The sequence below is a fragment of the Canis lupus genome, chromosome 5 (genome assembly GCF_003254725.2).
Source record: "Canis lupus dingo isolate Sandy chromosome 5, ASM325472v2, whole genome shotgun sequence".
In the NCBI taxonomy this organism is placed as follows: Eukaryota; Metazoa; Chordata; class Mammalia; order Carnivora; family Canidae; genus Canis; species Canis lupus.
In genome coordinates this window covers 52993059-53013462 of record NC_064247.1, presented here as the reverse complement: position 1 = coordinate 53013462, position 20404 = coordinate 52993059, and the positions used below count along the sequence as shown (strand labels likewise).

The window sequence follows — 20404 nt, the reverse complement described above, 5'->3', positions numbered from 1 at the left end:
TTTAAAAGAGAGAGAGTGAGTGAGTAGGAGAGAGAGAGAAGGAGCAGGGGGAGGGGCAAAGGGAGAGGGAGAAGCAGGCTTCCTGCCGAGCAGAGAGCCTGATATGGGGCTAAATCCCAGGACTCCAGGATCATGACCTGAGCTGAAGGCAGACACTTAACTGACTGATCCACCCAGGCTCTCCAATGACAAACCTTTTGAAGACTCAAATGGACATGATTTCTTGATATGAGTGACCTTGGCTTTTTTGTATAGGTTAAAAAGTGATGGCAGTTTAGAGACTAGATGAATTATCCAAAACTCACAGCTTCATGAAATATCAGATTTATAATGAATATTCAGAAGATTTTTTTAGAAGATTTTAATTTAGAAACTAATACATATCAAGGCAGGAATAGTAAAGTGACTCAAAATAGTTAACATTTGAAAACTCAAAATTCTTGGCTTAATCCTGAGAAATATTCACAATACAATAAGATCAAGCTGTTTTTAATCTGATGCTTGAATCTGTGTTAAGTATTCTATCAGATACAAACTCAGCTAAGACTTTGACATAAAGCTATAATATAGAGCCCTCAGCAGCAAAGTAGTGAGAACATAAAATTCTTGTAGGGATTTATTTTTTAATTTATATTTGAAAAATGTTCCTAACAGATGAAAAAAAGTAAGGAGCTATTCATAAAACCTTTGGCTTACTTCCACAAAAATGTTCCATTTATTGAACAGGAAATAAGGTGTAGAATGTACTTTTAAACAAACTGAGAATTCATTTCTCCAATTTATAAAAGCTATTTATTCCTTCTATTACCAATCCAAACATTTCCTCATCTGTACCTTTCAAGAGGCTTGACTTTTTAAATGAAGCTCAAGAAAAAGCGTTTATGGCACTCTCTTTCTTGAAGAAGAGAAGAAAAAGCAATCTCTTTCCATGATGATAAATTCAAATTGGTAACAAAGTTGGGGGTTTCTTGGGGTTACAGGAAACTTGTCAGGGGGGCATGTTTCAGGTTTATTCCTTTTTCAGGCGAAAGCCTGGAGTTTGCCAGGGTGCCTCCAAATTTTGTAGAATAAATTTTATAGTGGTGGGGAGGAGCGGAATGTTGTTGAGACTTTCAGATTTTGGATGGAGTGGTCGTAGAAAACAGGTAACTATAAAAACGCAGGACAGATTTAACTAGCAAACTGGTTGAGGAGGCAAACGAGGCAAAGTAAGGAACAGGTGGTGAAAGTTAACAACAGGTGTCTTTCTGAGTAATGCAGAGAGCATTTGCAGCAGGAATTCAGGATTGAAGCTAAGTTTGGGATTTAAGAAATACAGTCATTCTTGGGATTTAGAAACAAGGATTTATTAAAGGCAAGTTTGATTAATTCTGTCACTCTTTCTTAAACAAAACAAAACCACCCCCTTGCCTTCAGGTTGTTGACTTTCAGCAAAGCAATCACCACTTGATTTTAGCTTTTTCCCTGGAGGCATCACAAAGATACATTAGATTTTCGAAAGAGGGAGTAAAGGGCAGGAAGGGTGTATCATCAGACTCATTTTTACAAGCCCATGTTTCTGGGAGTATTTATGTCATAGGCAATGAAAATTGGTAACAAAAATCAAATAATGTCTTTCCCATGCAACCAGAGAGAGTTTGGTGGGAAAAATTGGAGGTGCCATTTTTCCTTCACAAGTTAAAAAAGAATAAGTCAAAAAATAATGACTTGGTTTTAAATCATTTCATGGGTACAGGTCTTCTTGAGAAGGTAAGAGCCTAAGGGTGTTATTCACGGGATACTTCTTTCATATGTACCAGAAACTTCTTGAGGCTGAAGTGACATTCTGAAAAAATAGCATATAACTTACCAAAGAATTCCTCCAATGATTCACCTTTACAATAAACCTAACAATAGTTACCTGAAAAAAGCTATATTAAAAGTGGTTGTAAGTTTTGTAAAAGAATTAGAATCAGACCTAAAACAAAAAAGAAAAGCCTCCAAATTTATTTTTGTTGTTGTTCCCCAAATGAGACTTGAAAAAGATCATAAAAGGCTGGAAATATACATTTAAAAATATAGAGGATGATAGTTACTGAGGGTGATTTTTTTTTCCTCCTGAGGATAATTTTAAAGCCCATCTTCCAAGAATACAGCTGAAGATTGCTTTGAATTCTTTTTTCTTTTTCCTGGAAAAACTCATGAGAGATGCTATGATACGTTTCTCATTATACATTATGATTTTAAGCATTTCCTTATTCTATGTCTATAGCCAAGTATGCCTGACATACTGCACTTTATTACATAATCTATGTGATATCAAGTGGATCAAATAATGGAAGAGTATAAGAGCAGGATCACAGAGGGGAGTCCAACCACATGCTCACTTTCTGAACACTGGCAAGGAAACCAAAGCATCAAATTTGCAGAGACAGGACATCCTCCCTACATGACTTCTCCCTTTATCCCAGTGACAAGAGAAGCTTTCTAGGGATACTAGGATGATCACACAAAGAGGAAAAACAAAGTGGAGGAAATAAAAGCTGCCTCTAGTCTGCAAAAATGGAAGATGTTCCCTGAAAAGGTGAGAATTACCTGCGCAGTAGAAGAAGCAGAGAGACAAGCACACCAAGACAGCTGAGTAGCCCAGCTGAGTAGCTGAGTTAGCCCTGTAACTGCTTATAGCTGCGTGGGGATAGAACCGTCCACATGGTGCTCAGTCCTTCTCCTGAGACATTTGTTTCAAGTCCTGCATTGTAAGGGGCAGTAAACTAAAAGAACAAAATCACCTTTTCAATTGTTGAAGAGTTGTAGTCACTGGGAGGAGAACATTTAAAAAAAAAAAAAAATCCTTCCTTTTCAATTTTGAGGATAATGAAGGCAGCAGTGGGCACCAGATGGAAAAGCAGTGCTGGGGGACACGGGAAATGGGAATTGATGTAGGAAAGAGAGTAGGGTTGGGAGCTGATGGCTAAGAAAGAATTCTTGAGATATCTTTGATGCAAAAGGTGATTTTATTAAAGAGGACAGGACCTGTGGCAGAAAGAGCTGCACCAGGGTCATAAGGAGTGACCCATTATAGACTTTCAAGTTGGAAGGGGGTTAAGGATAGCATAAATCTCTAAAGAATTTGGTAGCAAGGTTTCCAGGACCTTGAGGGGGCTGGCTACTGTTGGGAAAGGTCATTTATTGGGACGCCTGTGTGGTTCAGTGGTTGAGCGTCTGCCTCTGGCTCAGGGCCTGATCCCAGGGTCCTGGGATTGAGTTCCACATCGGGCTCCCTGCATGGAGCCTGCTTCTCCCTCTGCCTGTGTCTCTGCCTCTTTCTGTGTGTCTCTCATCAATAAATAAATAAATAAAATCTTAAAAAAGAAAGAAAGAAAGAAAGAAAGAAAGAAAGAAAGAAAGAAAGAAAGAAAGAAAGGTCATTTATCACTGTCTAATAAAGCCTGAGTCATGAGACCCTTCAGATGTATATCGGTGGGTCATAGGCTTGTGGGATGATTGCCAACACACATCTTGGAGGGGAGAGATAAAGAAGTTTCCAAAGGAATTTTTTTATGTTAGAGTAGACTTACAGGATCCTGGGGGTTGGGCTAAGATTGCCTCTTGACTTTAGCAAGGTATTAACATCCAGGCAGCTGATTTCCTAGAGGAATGTCACTCTGCCTGTTTGAAGGACTTGTCAATGGGTTGCAAGTAGTAAGGAAATGTAACAATTTTTGTTCTGTCTTTGTTTCCCACATCAGGAATGAGCATGAGCACGAGTTACTTGAGTTCCACAGAGAATAGAGAGGTCAGAACGTACTAAAACCTCAGGGAAAACTCACTTCCTATAACATTTCTATTTGTTTTCAAGGCTAGCATGGCCTGGGGAAAGAAGCATAATTTTTTAAAAGTGAAACTATTATTTTATTTCAAATCTAGTTTATAAAGGACAATACTATCTTCCTCTAACCCATACAAATACATGATTTCTGGCTCTAAGCAGTAATAGATTAAATGAGCAGACTAAATTTCCTCTGAACTTGGTAACAGAAATAGTATTCCTTCCTTCTTTTATTCATTCATGAAACTTTCAAAGAATCCCTTTAAAAGTAAAGGCTCAAGGGGACAACAGATCATCATAAATAGTTACTACTAATAGTATAAATGCCGTAGTTTATAATTGTTTGCTTTAACAAAATAAATCATATCAGATTCAGGAGTATTGCTTTTATAGCTCTCTCCCTTAGGAAAGGGTATATATTATGCCTACCCTTGGTGCGGGGGTGTGTGCTACTCAAGCATAGCAGGGCACAAAAAGGAAGAGTTGTGAATTACAACTGCATGGGAATATAAGGAAGAGTCTTCTTGTCCTTAGGCTTTTGCAGTCACTCTATACCAATTACTGAACTAGAAAGTGATAATTACACAAAAGAGATACAGCTACAGGTGAATAGAATGAGGAGCAAAAGATGAATTATCTAGCCAAGAGTGATGAGGGGATCCTTTCTGAAAGTGGAAAAAGAAGGGCATGATTATGTGATATAAGACTAAAAGATAAGATATCCCCTTAATTATTAAACAAGACATTCTTAAAACATTTATTGAGAACTGGGTGATTGTGATACAAAGATAAACAGGATAAAATCCCTGCCCTTGAATATTTCAGGGAGAGGACATCTGCACCAGAAAAGGGAGGGGGAAAAAAAAAAACAAAAACCAAAGCAATAGAACAAATATAATGGGATAGCACAACATGGTGCTAGAACACAAGTGATACAGGACTTTACAGGAGTAAACAGGAAGAACCCTTTAGTGTTGCATGTGAGAGGATAGGTGAATTAAAATAATGTTATGTCTGAAATAAGATTTCATCTGTTATTCATTTAACAAGATGTATTAAGTACATGAATTAACATATATTAAGTACAATTAACAGGTACTAGATACACAGCTTGCCCTCAGGGGATTAATAGTGAAATGGTGAACCAGGCATAAAAATAGATAAGTACAATGATGGATTTAATTAAGTATAAAGCACATGGCATTATTAGACAGGGTGGTCAAATGTATCTGGGAAGTTGCAGAACCGCTGCACAGAGGAGGTGAATTTTGAAACATGTGGTATTTGTTAGGCAGATTGTGATTGGGAACACCACACAGGGCTAAAGGAGTTCTAGACAATGAGAACAGTGGGAGTGAAAGCAATAGTAGTCTGCTACAGCTTGGTGTGTACCCAGAATGGAAAGAGCTTTGGGTAAGGAAGATGAGGCAAGAGATGGGGTTGGCAAGGACCAGATTGTAGAAGGCCTTGAATGCGGATTTAAAGACTTGGAATTTTATTCTGTAGACCAGTACTTTTCAAACTGGATCCCACTAAGTTCCTGAGGTCCAAGGAAGTATCTAAGGAAGGTACTGGGCACGCCAAAAAGGACTTTAGGAGCCCATGAATTCTAGACTGTGGAGTTTTAAACATTAATCTTTAGGCAATGTAAATAAAGTGTCTGAACATTTTTAAGGGAGGAAGTGATAAGCTAAGAACCCTTTTAGGAAGATTCGTCCATCTACAATACTATGCTAGAAATCTGGAAGTCATCCAAAATTGCTCCCTTTCTATCCTAATATATCAATAAACAGTCACTAAATCCTATTCATTCTTACTCTTAAATATCACTGAAATCTACCCTTGCCCCTCCTTCCCTACTAGAACTGCCAGTGGTTCAGTCCTCCCCCCCCGCCCCTCCCCAGTCAAATACAAGAGCCTTCTAACTTACAGTTCTTCATAGTTCTAACTTCTAGTCAGTTCCATCCATAACTTTGTCATACCACTTATTGCACCATTTGTGAAATTTATGAAAATGTATATGATTTCCATTACAGTATAAGTCCCTTGAAGGCAGGTAGGGGGATCCTGAAGGACTGTCAAATCAGGATTTACTGCTAAATGTTACACAGTTGGTCATTCTGTCTTACACCATCATTTCCCCACCCCCCCTTTTCTACTGGATCATTCCTATTAGCTTACAAGCATGTTGTATTTTTTCCTCATCCTAGAAAAATCTGCTCTTGTCTCCATATTCTCCAGTTGCTACTGCCACCTTCGCAGCAAATCTCATACATTTCTACACTCCCTTTCATAGCAAAGAATTATCTTTTCTATTTCTTCAATTTTCTCATCAACTCACTTAATTCTGACTTTTATCTCTGTTATATCACCATAAAGTCATTTGTCAAGGTTATCACGTTCAATAGTCAACTCTTCATCTACATCTCACTTGACCCCTTGTTAGCATTAGACATGGCTGATAATAGTTTCTTGAAAAAGTTGATACTTTCTTAAATTTCCTCCTACCTTAGTGGATATTCCTTCTTAGTATCTTTTGCTAACCCCTCTTCCTCTTACAGTTCTTTAAATCTGAGATATCTCAGTGTAAGAATCTCTTCCTTTTGCTGTCTAAACTTATTTCCTAAGGGATCTCTAGTTCTCTGGTATATATACTGATGATTTTGAAACTTACTTTTTCAGTCTGGATCTATACCCTGAATTTCACACTCTTGTGGTCGACTACCTACTGGATATGTTCTTTTGAATTTCTATTAACCATTTCACACTTATCATGGTCAAAACATAACTTTGTCTCTCTCATCCTCCCCAACTTATTTCTCATAAAAACTTTTGCATTTTAGTCTATGGCACTCTTTGTCTGTCTAGTTGTATGAGCCCAAAAATTCCAATTCCTTTTTTGTGATTCTCAAGTCCTTTTGGATTTACTAACATCAAGGTATGCACTAACTTTGATTGGCTCTCCCCATCTTCACTGCTACCACCCTGGTGTAAGCTATTAACCCTCACCTGGTCTGCTACAATGGACTCTGTTTCTCTGCTTCCACTTTTGTCCCTTTAGCCTCTTCCACAAAGTCCTCCAGGGAGATCCTTTATATTTATAATGTGTATCATGTCACCCTGCTCTTCAAAAATCTTCAAAAAATATGATCATACTTTTTAAGAAATCCAGAGTTTTTAACATAGCCTACCCAATATGTCTGGCCTGGCTCTAGGCATTCTATTTGCAAGCCCTTCCATTCTCATTCTTGTACTCACCACTGTGGACACACTGATCTTCCTGCTAGATCTCCAATATGCTATTTGTAGTGTGTCAGGGTCTTTGCACTTGCTGTTCTCTGTATGTGGAATGCTCTTACCTCGGCTATTTCAATGGCTCCTTCCTTTACATAATTCTCAGGTCCCTGCTCAAATGCTACATGCTCAGAGAGACTGTCTCTGACAACCTATATAAAATGCCTCTTCAACCCTTCCTCCTCCTCCACTTTCATCTGTGTATCTATTTACTCAGCTCATCTTTCTTTACAGCACTTGTCACTAATATTACATATATTATATATTTGATTGCTTGTGTATTATCTGGCTTTTCCACTAGAATGTGACAAAGACTCCTTGACCTGCTTCTTGTCAGACTCCTCTGAGCCCAATTAGGCCTAATCCTGGGCATGTCCTCAAGAGCCCAGGTTTAGCAAGAATCCTAGTATAAGTAAATTCAAAGTAGCCACCCTCACTACCCAACATAATTCCTCATTTTACCCTCACCTTGGCTTGTTAGGTGAGTTTACCTAAGAATTCCTCTAACCTTTTACTTCTTTTTTTTTTTTTTTTTTTTTTTTTTAAGTAATCTCTATGCCCAACATGGGGCTCAAACTCATGACCCCGAGATCAAGAGTCACATGCTCTACCTACTAAGCCAGGAAGACACCCTAAATTACCTTACCCTTTTAGAAATTTTCTACCCACTGAACCTCCCACCTTGCTCCTTGGCTATAAAATCCTACTTTTCATTATTTTATTCAGAATTGAGCCGAGTCTCTCTCCCCTACTGTAAAACCCCACTGTATTCCTCATCCTATAAGGATATATATATATATATATACAAATATAGCAACAGTCCTGAATAAAACATGCCTTCCCATCTTTAAAACAGTATCCTCAGTGCCTAAGATACTGCCTAGCTCTCAGTAGGCATTCAAAACACCTTTGTTAAAAAACAAAACAAAGCAAAACAACAACAACAACAAAAAAAACCTTTGTTAAAACAAAACAAAAACAAAAACCCACCGTTGTTCAATAAATGAATATATTTATAGCAAGGAATGATACACTCAGAATTTGGGAATCTTTATTTTATTATTTTATTTTTTTGGAATCTTTAATGGATAAAGCTAATTATATAACACTTCTGAAACACTTCAATATTTTAAAAACAGAGGGTGGAAAGTTTATCAATAGATACTTTTAAAAGTATTAACACATTTAATTTCATAGAATCAGAACCTCAGAGTTAAGAACTCTTCAAGGGCACCTAGTACAAACCCACATTCTAATTAAAAAAAGAAACTGGATTCCGTGTTTATTTCTTAAAGGTTTTTATTAGAGGGTGAACTTTTTATCACTTACAGAGCATTTGGGAATTTTGAAATTACCTAATTGATCTTAAGTTTACACTAATTAATCATGTCAAAGCTTTGTAGTTACCGTTAACAGGATTGAGCCTGCGAGCCAAAGCATTAACACCCACTTAAGGTCATTAAAAGTGGATTATAAAAGACTTCAAATAATATGTATACTGTATCGTTTTGTCAAGGTTTGTTTTAATTCCAAAGCACAGCCATAACAAAGTGGATAATCAATTCAAGGTGACATTGGTGTCTCCTTATTCAGCCTCGCCAGTTTTAAAGTATTCAGTATAGATAGGCACTGAATCCATGCCAGGAGGGAAATAATTGATTTAACTGATCTAAAAGTGTGTTTGAGCTTTTTTCAGACAAGCTGTCAACACATACATGAAAGCAAGTTTCTAAAAATGCTGTCAGATCCATAATGTTTATACAGCAAAGCAAACAACCTTTGTTATTCCAATTAATGCATCTGCTCATGGAAGAAATTCCAACCAAAATGTTTTATTTTTCTCAGCTACACTGAAAATTACAATGTTGACTCATATTGAAGCAATTTAGAAAAGTACTCAGCCACAAAATGAAATGGATTACATTAAGTTTAATATTTGTTACTAGGGTACCTGCTAAAAATTACACCTCAGAGTTATATATTACATTTCCTTGAAAGGGTTTCAAGTATTGTCATAGGAATTGCATCTACTTAGCTTTTTGAGGAAGGTTGGGGCCAGTAATATTATTCTCTCAACCTTACAAGTCAGTAATAATAAATGTCAAGAGATAAAATGTGTTAGGGAAAATAATGTACCAAGATCAAACAGTCTGTTGATACGTTGGACTATCGCCTCTACTACTTCATAGTAAACTTCTCTTTTTCCTTTTGTAGTTTCATTCTAAAATAAGGAGTGGAATTGGGAGTTGAATTTCCTAGCAGCTGAAAAGAACTTTCAATATAACTTATTTCAACACTAGTTTTGCCAATGAGATATGAAATGATCTGTTTAAGGACACACTGCTCAAGTGGCTAAGCTGGAGTATAACTCAGGATTTTTGTTTCTAAATATTGTGCTTTGTCTATAATACTACAGTACTGCTTATGATCAAGAATAATTATTGAGCTAAATCCAAGAGGGTTTGGGATATTCAACAGGTAAAATGACCCAATTTTTCAACAGATGAATGACATTTAAAAAGGGGGGGCAGATCATTACAGATTAAAAGAAATATAAGATCCATATCAACAAAAAAGCTAACTGTAGACTTTTAAAATCTTGATTAGTATAAAGCAAATGTAAAATTACATTTTTAAGTCAATGGAGGAAAATTGAGTAGAGTGGGAATTCCAAGATAGTAAGGAATTATTGCTAATTTTGTTACATGTGCTAGTGGTAGTATGGTGACGCTAAAAAGAGCCCTTATCTGTTAGAGCTATACACTAATTATCAGTGAAATATTTCATCTGGTTATTTGCTTTAAAACACCCCAGAAAACAAACAAATGAAGAAGTACAAATATAGATTCGTAAATGTTAACAGTGCTGATAATCAAGGGTGGGGGTTATTTCTACTCCTTTGATGTATGTTTGACATTTTTCACAATAAAAATTAAAATAGTTATTAAACTCATAATGAATAAAAGACAACATCAACACAGTTCATTAATCACTAAATGCCCAACTTTTCTTATTTTAATCTGGAGAGCAATCACAGAAACACCCTAGCATGAATCTAGAAGGTCCTACACGTTCTCCCTTATGCCAACTTTCAACCTCTCTAATGACTACTGCACAGAGATGGAAAAGTATGCTTTGTATTTAATATGTCAATTTAAAAAATATGCTATGTTTCCGGATTTAGCGATTTTTGTGTTGTCAGCTTTAAAAACAATTTGTAGTTATGTCCTCTCATTTCAAATAAATATTCGCTTTCATACCCAGTCTTGTATTTTTTTTTCCTTAAACAGGTCTCCTTCATTATATAAACTTCAGGTGCCACACAACCTAAGTCCATTTGAGTGCCTGTAATTTGCCAGGCACTGTTCTGGGAGCTAAGGATCTGTCAGTGAGCAAAACAGAAAACAAAACAAAATCCTCTCTCTTATGAAACTTACATTCTAGTTGGGAAAGACAGACAAAACAAAAACATAATAAACAAGGAAATGAAATAGTACATGCCATGGAAAACAGCTGAGCAAGGTTAGGAGAATAGAGAGTGCAGGGCAGGGAGTGTGGGTGAGCTGTAAGTACAATGTTAAATAAGGTAGTCAGAGTAGGGCAGTCTCCCAGAGAAGGTGACTCTGAGCAGTCTTGAAGGCTTGGTTATTGAGAATACCAGTGGAATCTAGCATAGCGTATTAGTTTAGCGGCACTCCATTATTCTCTTATTCAGGTCCTGCTTTAGAGTATTTGAAGGACCCAGTACCAGTGGGGAAAACAATAACAGCTGGATCGGGATTAAGGACTGAATGGCTGCCTGGGGCACTGCTCATAGAGATTGGTATTAAAGAATACAGGGCACTGTAACATCACTGAAAAATAATAGAACAGGGAATATGATATTTACCACAACATCTCTGATAGTGGGGGTGAGACCTGCAAGTACTGCCGGGTAGGATGAGGCAATAGGCAATCGCACTTGAAATGTATGGGCAATAGAAAACTGCTTGGTGCCACAACAGCGCTTCCACACTCTTCTCGCCCCTTAGCATTCCATCCTGCAGCCCAGCAGAAATAGGAAGACAGCTAAAAATATAAGCTTAAAGTATACATCCTGGGCCTGCTCTACAAATAATAACTATGAGAATGGGAGTAGAATTGTAAAAATATTAAATGTTCTTAGAGCATCATATTCATTTGTTTTTCTTTGGCAGCTGTGGTGTAGTTGAAAGAGGACAAGTCAGAACTGGATGCAAGCTCTAAGTCTGCCTGCCTCTTTAGCGGATTAGCCTTGGGCAAATCAGAAAGTGAGAAACTAAATTTTATCATCTATAAAATGGGGCCAATCACAAATTTCTTTTATGGCAGTCAAATGTGTTTAAATGAAATTTTTAATCAACAAAATATCATTTACTTGCTGACATAATAATAAAGCCACATGGTAGTTCACGGTTGTTAGGTAAGGATCACAGTTAAGAGGTACATAATCACTTAAGTTGTAATTATCAGTGAGTAGGTAAGAGAGCACGTAAAATGCTTTCAAATTTCTATTATCTGCCTTCATTTTGATTCAGGAAAGCAATCTAACAGACTTTTCAACCTCTTTCCGGGGTCTACCACAACCAGAAACAGACATCTTATATCTCAAAAGCAAAAACAGGTATCTTGGTTTTTTTTTGTGTTAAGTTTTTTGTTTTTACTAGCTTGAAGGGATACTGCAGGAGTGACCCTTAACCAAAGGAAGGTTCAGCATCAGAAATAACTATTTTCTCCAAATTGCCAGCTAGGTAGAGTGATTCTTAAATGATACTCCTCGTCAGCAAGAAAGATGATCCCAAGAATGAACAAAAATAGCCTGTTCAACAGCTGTGATATTTATAATTTATAAGCTGTGATCGTCTCTCATTATCAGATCATCTTGGAGTCCAAACAAGAACGGATGTGTGCCGTTTGTATATTTACCAGTCCTCAGAAAACAAACTTTCACTAGGTCTTCTTCTCTCTGATCGATGCATTTCTCTCTTTACGTACAAACAGTACGATAAAAGGCTTCTTGTTTGGGGAGCATGACCTTGAAACGTTAGTGTTATGCACAATGTTAAACATGTTCAACTAATTCTTAATCGTTTATTTCCGATCAGCAAATACTTTTTAAGCACTGAAAGGCAACATTGAGGACTAGGACGGCACGGAAGGCAGAAAGGGGAGGAGGGTGGCAGAGATAATCAATGCATCACTAAATTCTTGTCTTTCCCGCTCCGCCAGGGTGGGCGTCCGGCTTCCAGTTCCCGGCTACCGTTCCTCCCCCACTTGCATTTTTCTTTAATCGGTGCCCTTCTACTGCCCTTGCTCTTCACCATTCTCTCGGTGCTGCCCTTTGTAGTTTATTCGCTCTGCTCGCTACATTGTTTCCCTTTTCATTTCTGTCGCCGTCTCTCCCTCGTGCAGCTGCGGGGCCCAGCTGTTCCTGCACTTTGCACCAGCTTGTGCGGCGGGACTCTCGAGCCGATACCGTGACGGTGCTTTGCTGCAGAACTTCGTGCAAATTCGGGAGGCGAGCTCTGGAGGAGGAGAGGACCGAGCGTGATCACAGGCGCGGAGCGGGGCGGCGCGCTCCGTGTCCCCCGCCCGCGGCCCGAGACGCCTCCTCCCGAGCGCTCGGCGCACCCGCCTGGGCTCGGGGCCCTTCCCCGCAGCCGCCCCCGCCAGCTCCCCCGACACCCACGCGCGAGGCTTCGCGTCCCTCCCGGCGCACGCTGCGGGCCCCGCGGCTCTTCAAATTCCGCTCCCCGCCCCCTGGGGCCCGGCTCGGCGGCTCCCGCGTCCCTCCCGCCCCCGCCCCCGCCCCCGCCCCTTCCCCGCTCGGCTTCAGCCCCCGCGGCCGCGCAGCCCGCCCCTCCCCCGCGCACCTGGCGGCGCCCGCCCCGCCCCGCCCCGCCCCCCGCGGGCCCGCTGCACTGTGGGTAGGCGGCGGCCGCACTGAGGCGGAGGCGGCGGCGGCGGCGGTGGCGGTGGCGGCGGCCGCACTCGCACTCGCTCGCGCTGAGGGGCCGGCGGCGGAGCGAGGCTGCGCGCGCCGACCATGGCTGAGAAGCAGAAGCACGACGGGCGGGTGAAGATCGGCCACTACGTGCTGGGCGACACGCTGGGCGTCGGCACCTTCGGCAAAGTGAAGAGTTGAGTGGGCGCCCGGGCCGGCTCGCGGGAGGCCGGGCGGAGCGGAGCGGTGGGCGCGGGCCCGGGCGGCAGGTGCAGCGGGCCCGGGAGCCCGCGGGGGCGGCGGCGGCGGCGGCGGCGGCGGCGGCGGGGATCTCGGCCCGGGGCGGGGGCGGGGGCGGGGGCGGGGCAGCTGCCCTGCCGGGGCCGTCCGCGGCAGCTCACGCTCGGTGCAGGTGTCGGCCTCACCTGCGAGGTGGGAGAGCGGCGCCGCCGCCCCCCAGGTGGGGGAACGTGCCCAAGGTCACACTGAAAGGGGCGGAACCGGGACGGAGCGTAAAATGTCTTCCAGTTCGGGCCGGGCCGGGCCGGGGGGGTGGTCCGTGCGGCCCTTCTCGGGCGGGGTCGGGGGGTCGGCGGGGCGGGGGGGGCGAGCTCTGGAAGGCCGCGGCGTCGGCCCTGGGGCTCGGCTGCAACCGGAGGAGCGAGGGGGCGCTCGACCCGGGGGGGCGGGCGGGGGCGGGGGCGGTCCTGGGTCCCGGGTCCCGGGTCCCGGGCGGCGGAGCGTGCGGGGCCGCGGAGGCCGGACCTGCTAGGGCGGGCTCCGCGGAGCTCTCCTCTTCGGGCGTGGGGATCCCATTTGGGGGGTAGGAAAAAACAGGTTGCGTCTGAGTATTTTTAACTTCTTACTAGCGAGGTATTGAACTTTCCTTTTTTTTTTTTTTTTAATCTATGGCTGTTAATAAATCACACGGGATTTAATTAATCTGCCCTCTCTCCTGAACTAGAGGCAGCTTATTAATGCTTTACGTTTGACGGCTGTAAATCCAGAATTACAAGTCAAACATTAGCTTCCCCCTTTCTAATTTTTATTTATTTTTATTTTTTAAAAGATTTTATGTATTTATTCATGAGACACAGAGAGAGAGAGAGAGAGAGAGGCAGAGACACAGGCAGAGGGAGAAGCAGGCTCCATGAACCCGGAGCCTGACGTGGGACTCGACCCCGGGTCTCCAGGATCGCGCCCTGGGCCAAAGGCAGGCGCCAAACCGCTGAGCCACCAGGGCTGCCCGCCCCCCCCCCCTTTTTTTTTTTTACTTTTTGTTGTAAAAATGTTGAGTAGGCTAGGCAGGCTGGAGATTTTACTTCCAGGCCTCTCTTTCTTTGTAAAATTCATGTTTTAACCTCTCAACTTCTGGGCTGTTAAACAAGTAGAAGGACCTGGTTCATTCCTGTGGCAAAGGTCAGCTCCTATTTGCTTCCACGTATCTGATTCTCTTCTATTCGGAAAACAAATTTACTGAGCACCTACATAGTGCTAGGTACTGTTCTAGGCAATGGGGACACAGTAAGGAACAAAACCACATTAAAATCTTTCCATCTGTGGAGCGTGTATTCCAGTAGGGGAACGCAAAACATAAGCAGAATGTATATGTAAAACACGAAGTATGTTTAATGCTACTGAGAAAAATGAATGCGGGAAGGGAGAATGCGTTTCTGTGAAGTTAACGATTTTCAGTAAGGTGGTCAGGCAAGGTTTGACAGACAGGGTGGTATTTGTGTAAAGACCTGAAACGGTGATAGGAATTTTGAAGTCCTGTGTGGGCCATAAAGTCCTGTGGTATGTATGAAAGACTTCGTAAATGGAGTGGATAGCTAAGAGAATATGTTGACAATGAATATAGGAAGATCCAGGCATTAGGTTAATGCCTGAACGGTCACTTATCATTAAATATTATTATGAGGACTACTGTGGTATGACATTTTACAGTTACTCAAGCAAAACATTCTTTGCCATCTGGGCATGTACACTCTCAAAGTTATATAACTTACCCTACATCCTTTTCAAACTGTGTTGAAATGTTTGTGTTTTTGAATTCACGTACTGTAATCTGAATGTAGACTAAAACACCCATCAGATCAGTTGGCCCATTGTCAAAGAACAGCGTAAATCTCTTTTGTATATACTCTTGTGCTGTTTCCAGGCACTGGCTTCTTAAAATATAAACCAATGGAAGCTACATTTGTTTATGAGAACTCCTTTTCTTGGAAGACCCAGTCTAATGAGCAGCCAATCAGAGGGCTGTTTTGAACACTATGTTAGAGCCTCTCTAAAGTTATGCGGTGATTTCCCATCCAGGATTAGAATTAGTACCATTGTTCAGTAAAAATGATGGGAGTTGCTACAGTTCAGTTATTTAATTCTTCAGGGGACAAGAAACAAAAGTACATGTATTTTAAAAAGCATATATTTTAAAAAATATATACCTTTATCGATCATTCATCCATTCCAACTGTACAATGCAATGATTTTTAGTGACTTTACTGAATGATGCAACCATCATCATAGATGCAACCAACATCAACTTTAAGACATTTTGGGCAGCCTGGATGGCTCAGGGGTTTAGGCACCGCCTTCAGCCCAGGGTGTGATCCTGGGGCCCTGGGATCAAGTCCCACATCGGGCTCCCTACATGGAGCCTGCTTCTCCCTCTCCCTGTGTCTCTGCCTCTCTCTCTCTGTGTCTCTCATGAATAAATACATAAAATCTTCAAAAAAAAAAAACAACAACACAATTTTATCACCACAGTAAGATCCTTCATGCTCATTTATAGTTCATCTTTGTTCCCACCGCCAGCTTCAGGAAACCCTTAATCTGTTTTCTGTCTGTATAAACTTGTGTTCTCTGGACACTTCTGATAAATGGGCTCATTCAGTATGAAGTCTTTCATATTTACTACTTTAGCAATGTTTTTAGATTTATGGATGAGGTAGCATTTGTCAATTGTTCATTCCTTTTTATTGCTGAATAATACTCCATTGCATGGATATGCTGCCTTTTGTCTATACATTCACCAGTTGTTTTCAGTTTGGGGCTGTTAAAAGTAATGCTACCACAAGTATTTGCATCCAAGTGTTTGGGCACATGTTTTCATGTATCTTGGTCAGCACATAGGAGAAGAATTACTACGTCATATTATAATTTCATGTTTAGGTTTTTGAGAAACTGCAGACTATTTTTCAAAAGTAGCCAACCAGCAGTGGATGAGGGTTCTCCTTTCTCTGCATTCTCACCATTTGTTGTAATCTGTTTTAAAGGTATTCTAACGGGTGTGAAATAATGTCACATTGTGGCTTTATTTGCATTTCCTAATGATTAATGATACTAGACATCTTCAGGTATTTATTAGCCATTCATCTATCTTCTTGGGGGAGATGTCTGTTCATATCTTTTTTCATCTTATGAACTGAATTAAAATAGTTCTTTGTAAATTCTGGAATTGAGTCCCTTATTAGATGTTGTTTGTAAATATTTTCTCCCAATTGTGCTCGCTTCAGCAGCACATATAATGACATTATCTCCCAATCTGTGTGGCTTTTCATTTTCTTAATAGTATCTTTTCAAGTATTAAAGTTTTGAATTTTCATGAGGTCCAATTTATTGATTTCTTTTTTATGGACCTTGCTTTTGGTGTTATTTCCCAGAAATCTTTGCTTTAGGTTTCAAGGATTTTCTCTTAACGTTGTCTTCTAAATGTCTTCTAAATTTTTTTTTAATGTCCTCTAAATTTTATTTAGCCCTTACATTTAAGGGTATGACTCATTTTGAGTTAATATTTGAGTATTGTATGAGATCCTAAAATCAGCTTTTTGAATGAATGTCTAATTGTCCCAGCACAGTTGAAATGAATGTGTTGAAAACACATGCATTTGTAATTGCAATATAGATTTAGACTTAGTAAAGTTAATTTCTACTAAAAAACATAGTAATATGATTTAATTTTACCTAGCTATAAAAACATGGAGAAGTAAGTAGCATTTTTTTTTGTGTTTTCTCTTGTTAGGCTAATTATAGATTTTTGAAAATTTAACTTGTTGATATAACAATTCATAGGCCAAAGTTAGGTATAATAAATGAAAATTCAGAATGACATAACTTTCATTTGATAGCATTTGTTTCAAGTTATTTTTACTTTTTAAAAGGATTTTATTTATTTGATAGAGAACACAAGCAGAGGGTAGTGGCAGAGGGAGAGGGAGAAGCAGGCTCACCTTTGATCAGGGAGTTGAACACAGGACTCTATCCCAGGCCCCGGGGATTATGACCTAAGCTGAAAGCAGACACTTAACTGACTGAGCCACCCAGATGCCCCTCAAGTTATTTTTTAAAAGTATGTAGAAACCCTCGGTTTGCTATTAAATAATGAAAGATTTATTTAATATGTTCTAAACTGATTTTCTCCATTGTTCTGTTGTTAGATTACTAGAGGAGTGCTATGGGTACAAATTATGTGGGCTTACAGAATTTTAAAAGTAATGCTTTTTATCTGCTTAAATTTTTTCTCCACATCGATTTAGTTCATACTCTTTTCAGAGTAGGATAGAACTGTTGTTTAAGAGCTCTCGTAATTAGACTTGTTTAGTTCTTATCTATATAGTAAAGGTGATAAAAATGCTAGAAGAATCAATTTGTTGCTTATGTTATACAAAGACTGGTTCAAGAAAAACATGTAATATAATGCGAATTATTTAAAAAGAAACCTGCTTCAAGATGAGTATTGATAGATTTGCTTTATGAAATACTCTTTGTCAGAATTATAAACCAAGGGATACTTTGCAATCACACTAGCCTCTTTCTAGCCAGCAAAGTCTCATAAAGGAATTACCTTCTCTGTTTTTCAAATAGTTATTTGAATGACCCATAGAATTGGGTTTCAAGAAATTAAGTATATATTCTATTAATTCTCCACTTACCTCTGAGATAATAGGAAGGATAAACAGATGAAATTTTTATTACATTTTTTTTTTTAAAAAAACAAGCAGTGTTATTTTTTTTGAAATGTAAATAACAAGTTCCAAATGATAAATTGAATTTTGGACAACTACCTAGTTGGTGGACCTGAATGTTGTATCTGTGGCATATTGGGCCCTTGCTGGATTGTTTTTTTGTTTTGTTTTGTTTTGTTTTTTTATGACTTCCATGTTGTAGTGTCATGGCCCTGAACCTTGTTTTATCTCCTAAAGAAGGGCACTAGAACATATAATGTGCCAGGTCCTTTATGACTTTATCATTAAACTGACTTCTAAAAAGATTTAATTCCCCCAAATGGATATTTTTAATTGTTCCTTCTAGATTAATGGAAATCTGGGTTACTGAAGATCAGAGCTGAAATGTAGATGTCATAGAGAATAAAAGGAAACAAATTTGTAACACTTTAGTAATAAAAGCTACAATTGACTCAGTTTTTATAATCTTTTAAATACTATGTAATACACTTGCTTTATCTATTCTTCAGAGTAACCTTGAGTTTGGTATTATCTCCATTTTACAAATGAAGAAATTGAGAATCCTATACCCTGAATGACTTGTCCAAGGTCACAGTGGTAGAATTGGAAGTCATAATCAGGATTTTCTGACTCCAAAGTGTGTATTATATGCAATGCAAAGTCAAAATGTGTAGTGTGTTGACTTTCAAATCTATAAGGATGTCATTTTACATGTTTGTAGGTATTTATCAATAACTGAAAAAAAAGATTTCAATGTCTTAGTCCACATTTAGGTAGAATAAAAGTTTTTTTTCTGGAAAATCCATATGTGGGATATAAAATTTATATCTTCATATTCCTAACTTTTACGCCTTAATCTATTTTCTAATATGGATGAATGTGCTAAATTCTGACAATTTTAACCCAAATTTCTTGGAAATAACAAGGTAATTCTTTTTTTCTTACTATGAAAATACCCCTGACTAAAGATTATCAGTAACCTTTAGTAAGCAGAGTAAAGAGAATTTACAAAAATGATTTGATGTCCTAGAAGGAATATTTGGTGTAGGAAGACATTAGCTCTGGATTTTAATTCCATTCCACTACTAGTTATAGGGCCTTGGGAAAACTATTAAACTTCTCTGAACCTCTGTTTCCTCCTTTGTAAAATAGAAATAAGAACACTTGGTCTACCTACCTTCTAGAATTTTTCTGAGGATTAGTTGAGGTACATAAAATGGCTTAAAGAATGATTAAACTGACATATAGATAAGTGTCAGTATTATGGAGATGACTAGTTGCATGGCTATTGTGAGTCAGTTCTGCACAGTGTATGAAGTGTTAACAATTGTTTGCTCTGTTTAGAAATGCCTTCAGTTCTGATAGAGACATTGAGACAGAGCTGTAATAATTTACCTCTGCTTTCTGGATGCCTGCATTGAAGAAAGTTCTAAGTGACTAACTTGTGTTATGTGATGTTATTATTATTTTTTTTAATGCAGTAGTTCTTTTTGGATAAGTCATGTAATTTTCCCTCACAAATGAGAAAAATGAATAAAATAAAAAGGAAATCATAGTGAATGTTCATGTAAGTTACTAACTGAATTGATTTTACTTTTAAAATTATGCAAATTAGAAGTGAGTGTTAAACAGTTGTTCCAAATAATGAAGTTATATTTCTTGTCAAGTACTAGAAGGTTAGTGTTAATCAAAATCAATTCAGTGATCTCTCAAAAAATAGGTAAATATTCACTTATCTTGTCATCCATGTTAGTTTTCCTTTAAGCATTTAGTAGTATTTGTAATGGTGACACTGTCCATTTATTCTTCTGAGACTCCTGTAGTTTCATTGATGATAGGGAAAATATTTTGTAGAGAAAGTAGTTAGTTTTTATTTTTTTATTTTATTTATTTATTTTTTTTAGTAGTTTTTATAAGTTAAGCTGATAATTTACTTTGATCTAGCAGAAGATTTAATCTCAAATGCTTTAAGAGATAATGAGTAAGTGGGTGGCACAAGACTCCTAAAACATTGAAAATGTTATAAATAAGAGAGCCAATTTACCTAGTACATGTATTAGATACAAATGTAAGAGCACCTTGAATCAGGTTGAGTGGATTTTTATCTATTAAATGATTGAAATCATATATAAAGTGATGTGTTTATTTTGAAATGCAGTGAACCATTCTATTTTTAGTATAGAGTATTAAGGAAAGAATTTCAGGCAGCTCTTATCTCTGCTAATAATAGAAACTTTTCACCCTTTCAAGGGAACAGTATTCTTACTTAAGTGCTGTCTTATGTTTAACCATGTTTGCCTTGCCTCTGATAAATTTCACCATATTTCTTTAGGCGGTGCCTTTGTTTTTAAAGTGGTAATCCTTTTAATTCTGCCC

General features: G+C 39.1%; 1 protein-coding gene and 1 long non-coding RNA gene across 5 annotated transcripts in view; one reads left to right on the top strand and one right to left on the bottom strand.

Annotated features, from left to right (window-relative positions):
• Window positions 1-8383: 8383 nt before the first annotated feature.
• Window positions 8384-12918, bottom strand: LOC112647093 (uncharacterized). Its single transcript, XR_003128082.3, has 2 exons — window positions 12810-12918; window positions 8384-12645 (listed from the first exon to the last, which is right to left on the bottom strand). It is a non-coding gene; the product is annotated as an uncharacterized LOC112647093 (long non-coding RNA).
• Window positions 12919-13030: 112 nt separating this feature from the next.
• Window positions 13031-20404, top strand: part of PRKAA2 (protein kinase AMP-activated catalytic subunit alpha 2) — a 67527-nt gene continuing 60153 nt past the window's right edge. For 2 of the 4 annotated variants that reach the window (XR_003128083.3, XM_049110404.1), the window contains exon 1: window positions 13077-13260. Coding sequence is in view for 2 of the 4 variants with exons in the window: in XM_049110404.1 (XP_048966361.1) it covers window positions 13167-13260 (94 nt within the window). In the remaining 2 variants the exon portion in view is untranslated. Of the gene's footprint in view, window positions 13261-20404 lie in introns of all 4 variants that reach the window. The other 2 variants (XM_025427768.3, XM_025427769.3) reach the window with 2 other exon arrangements.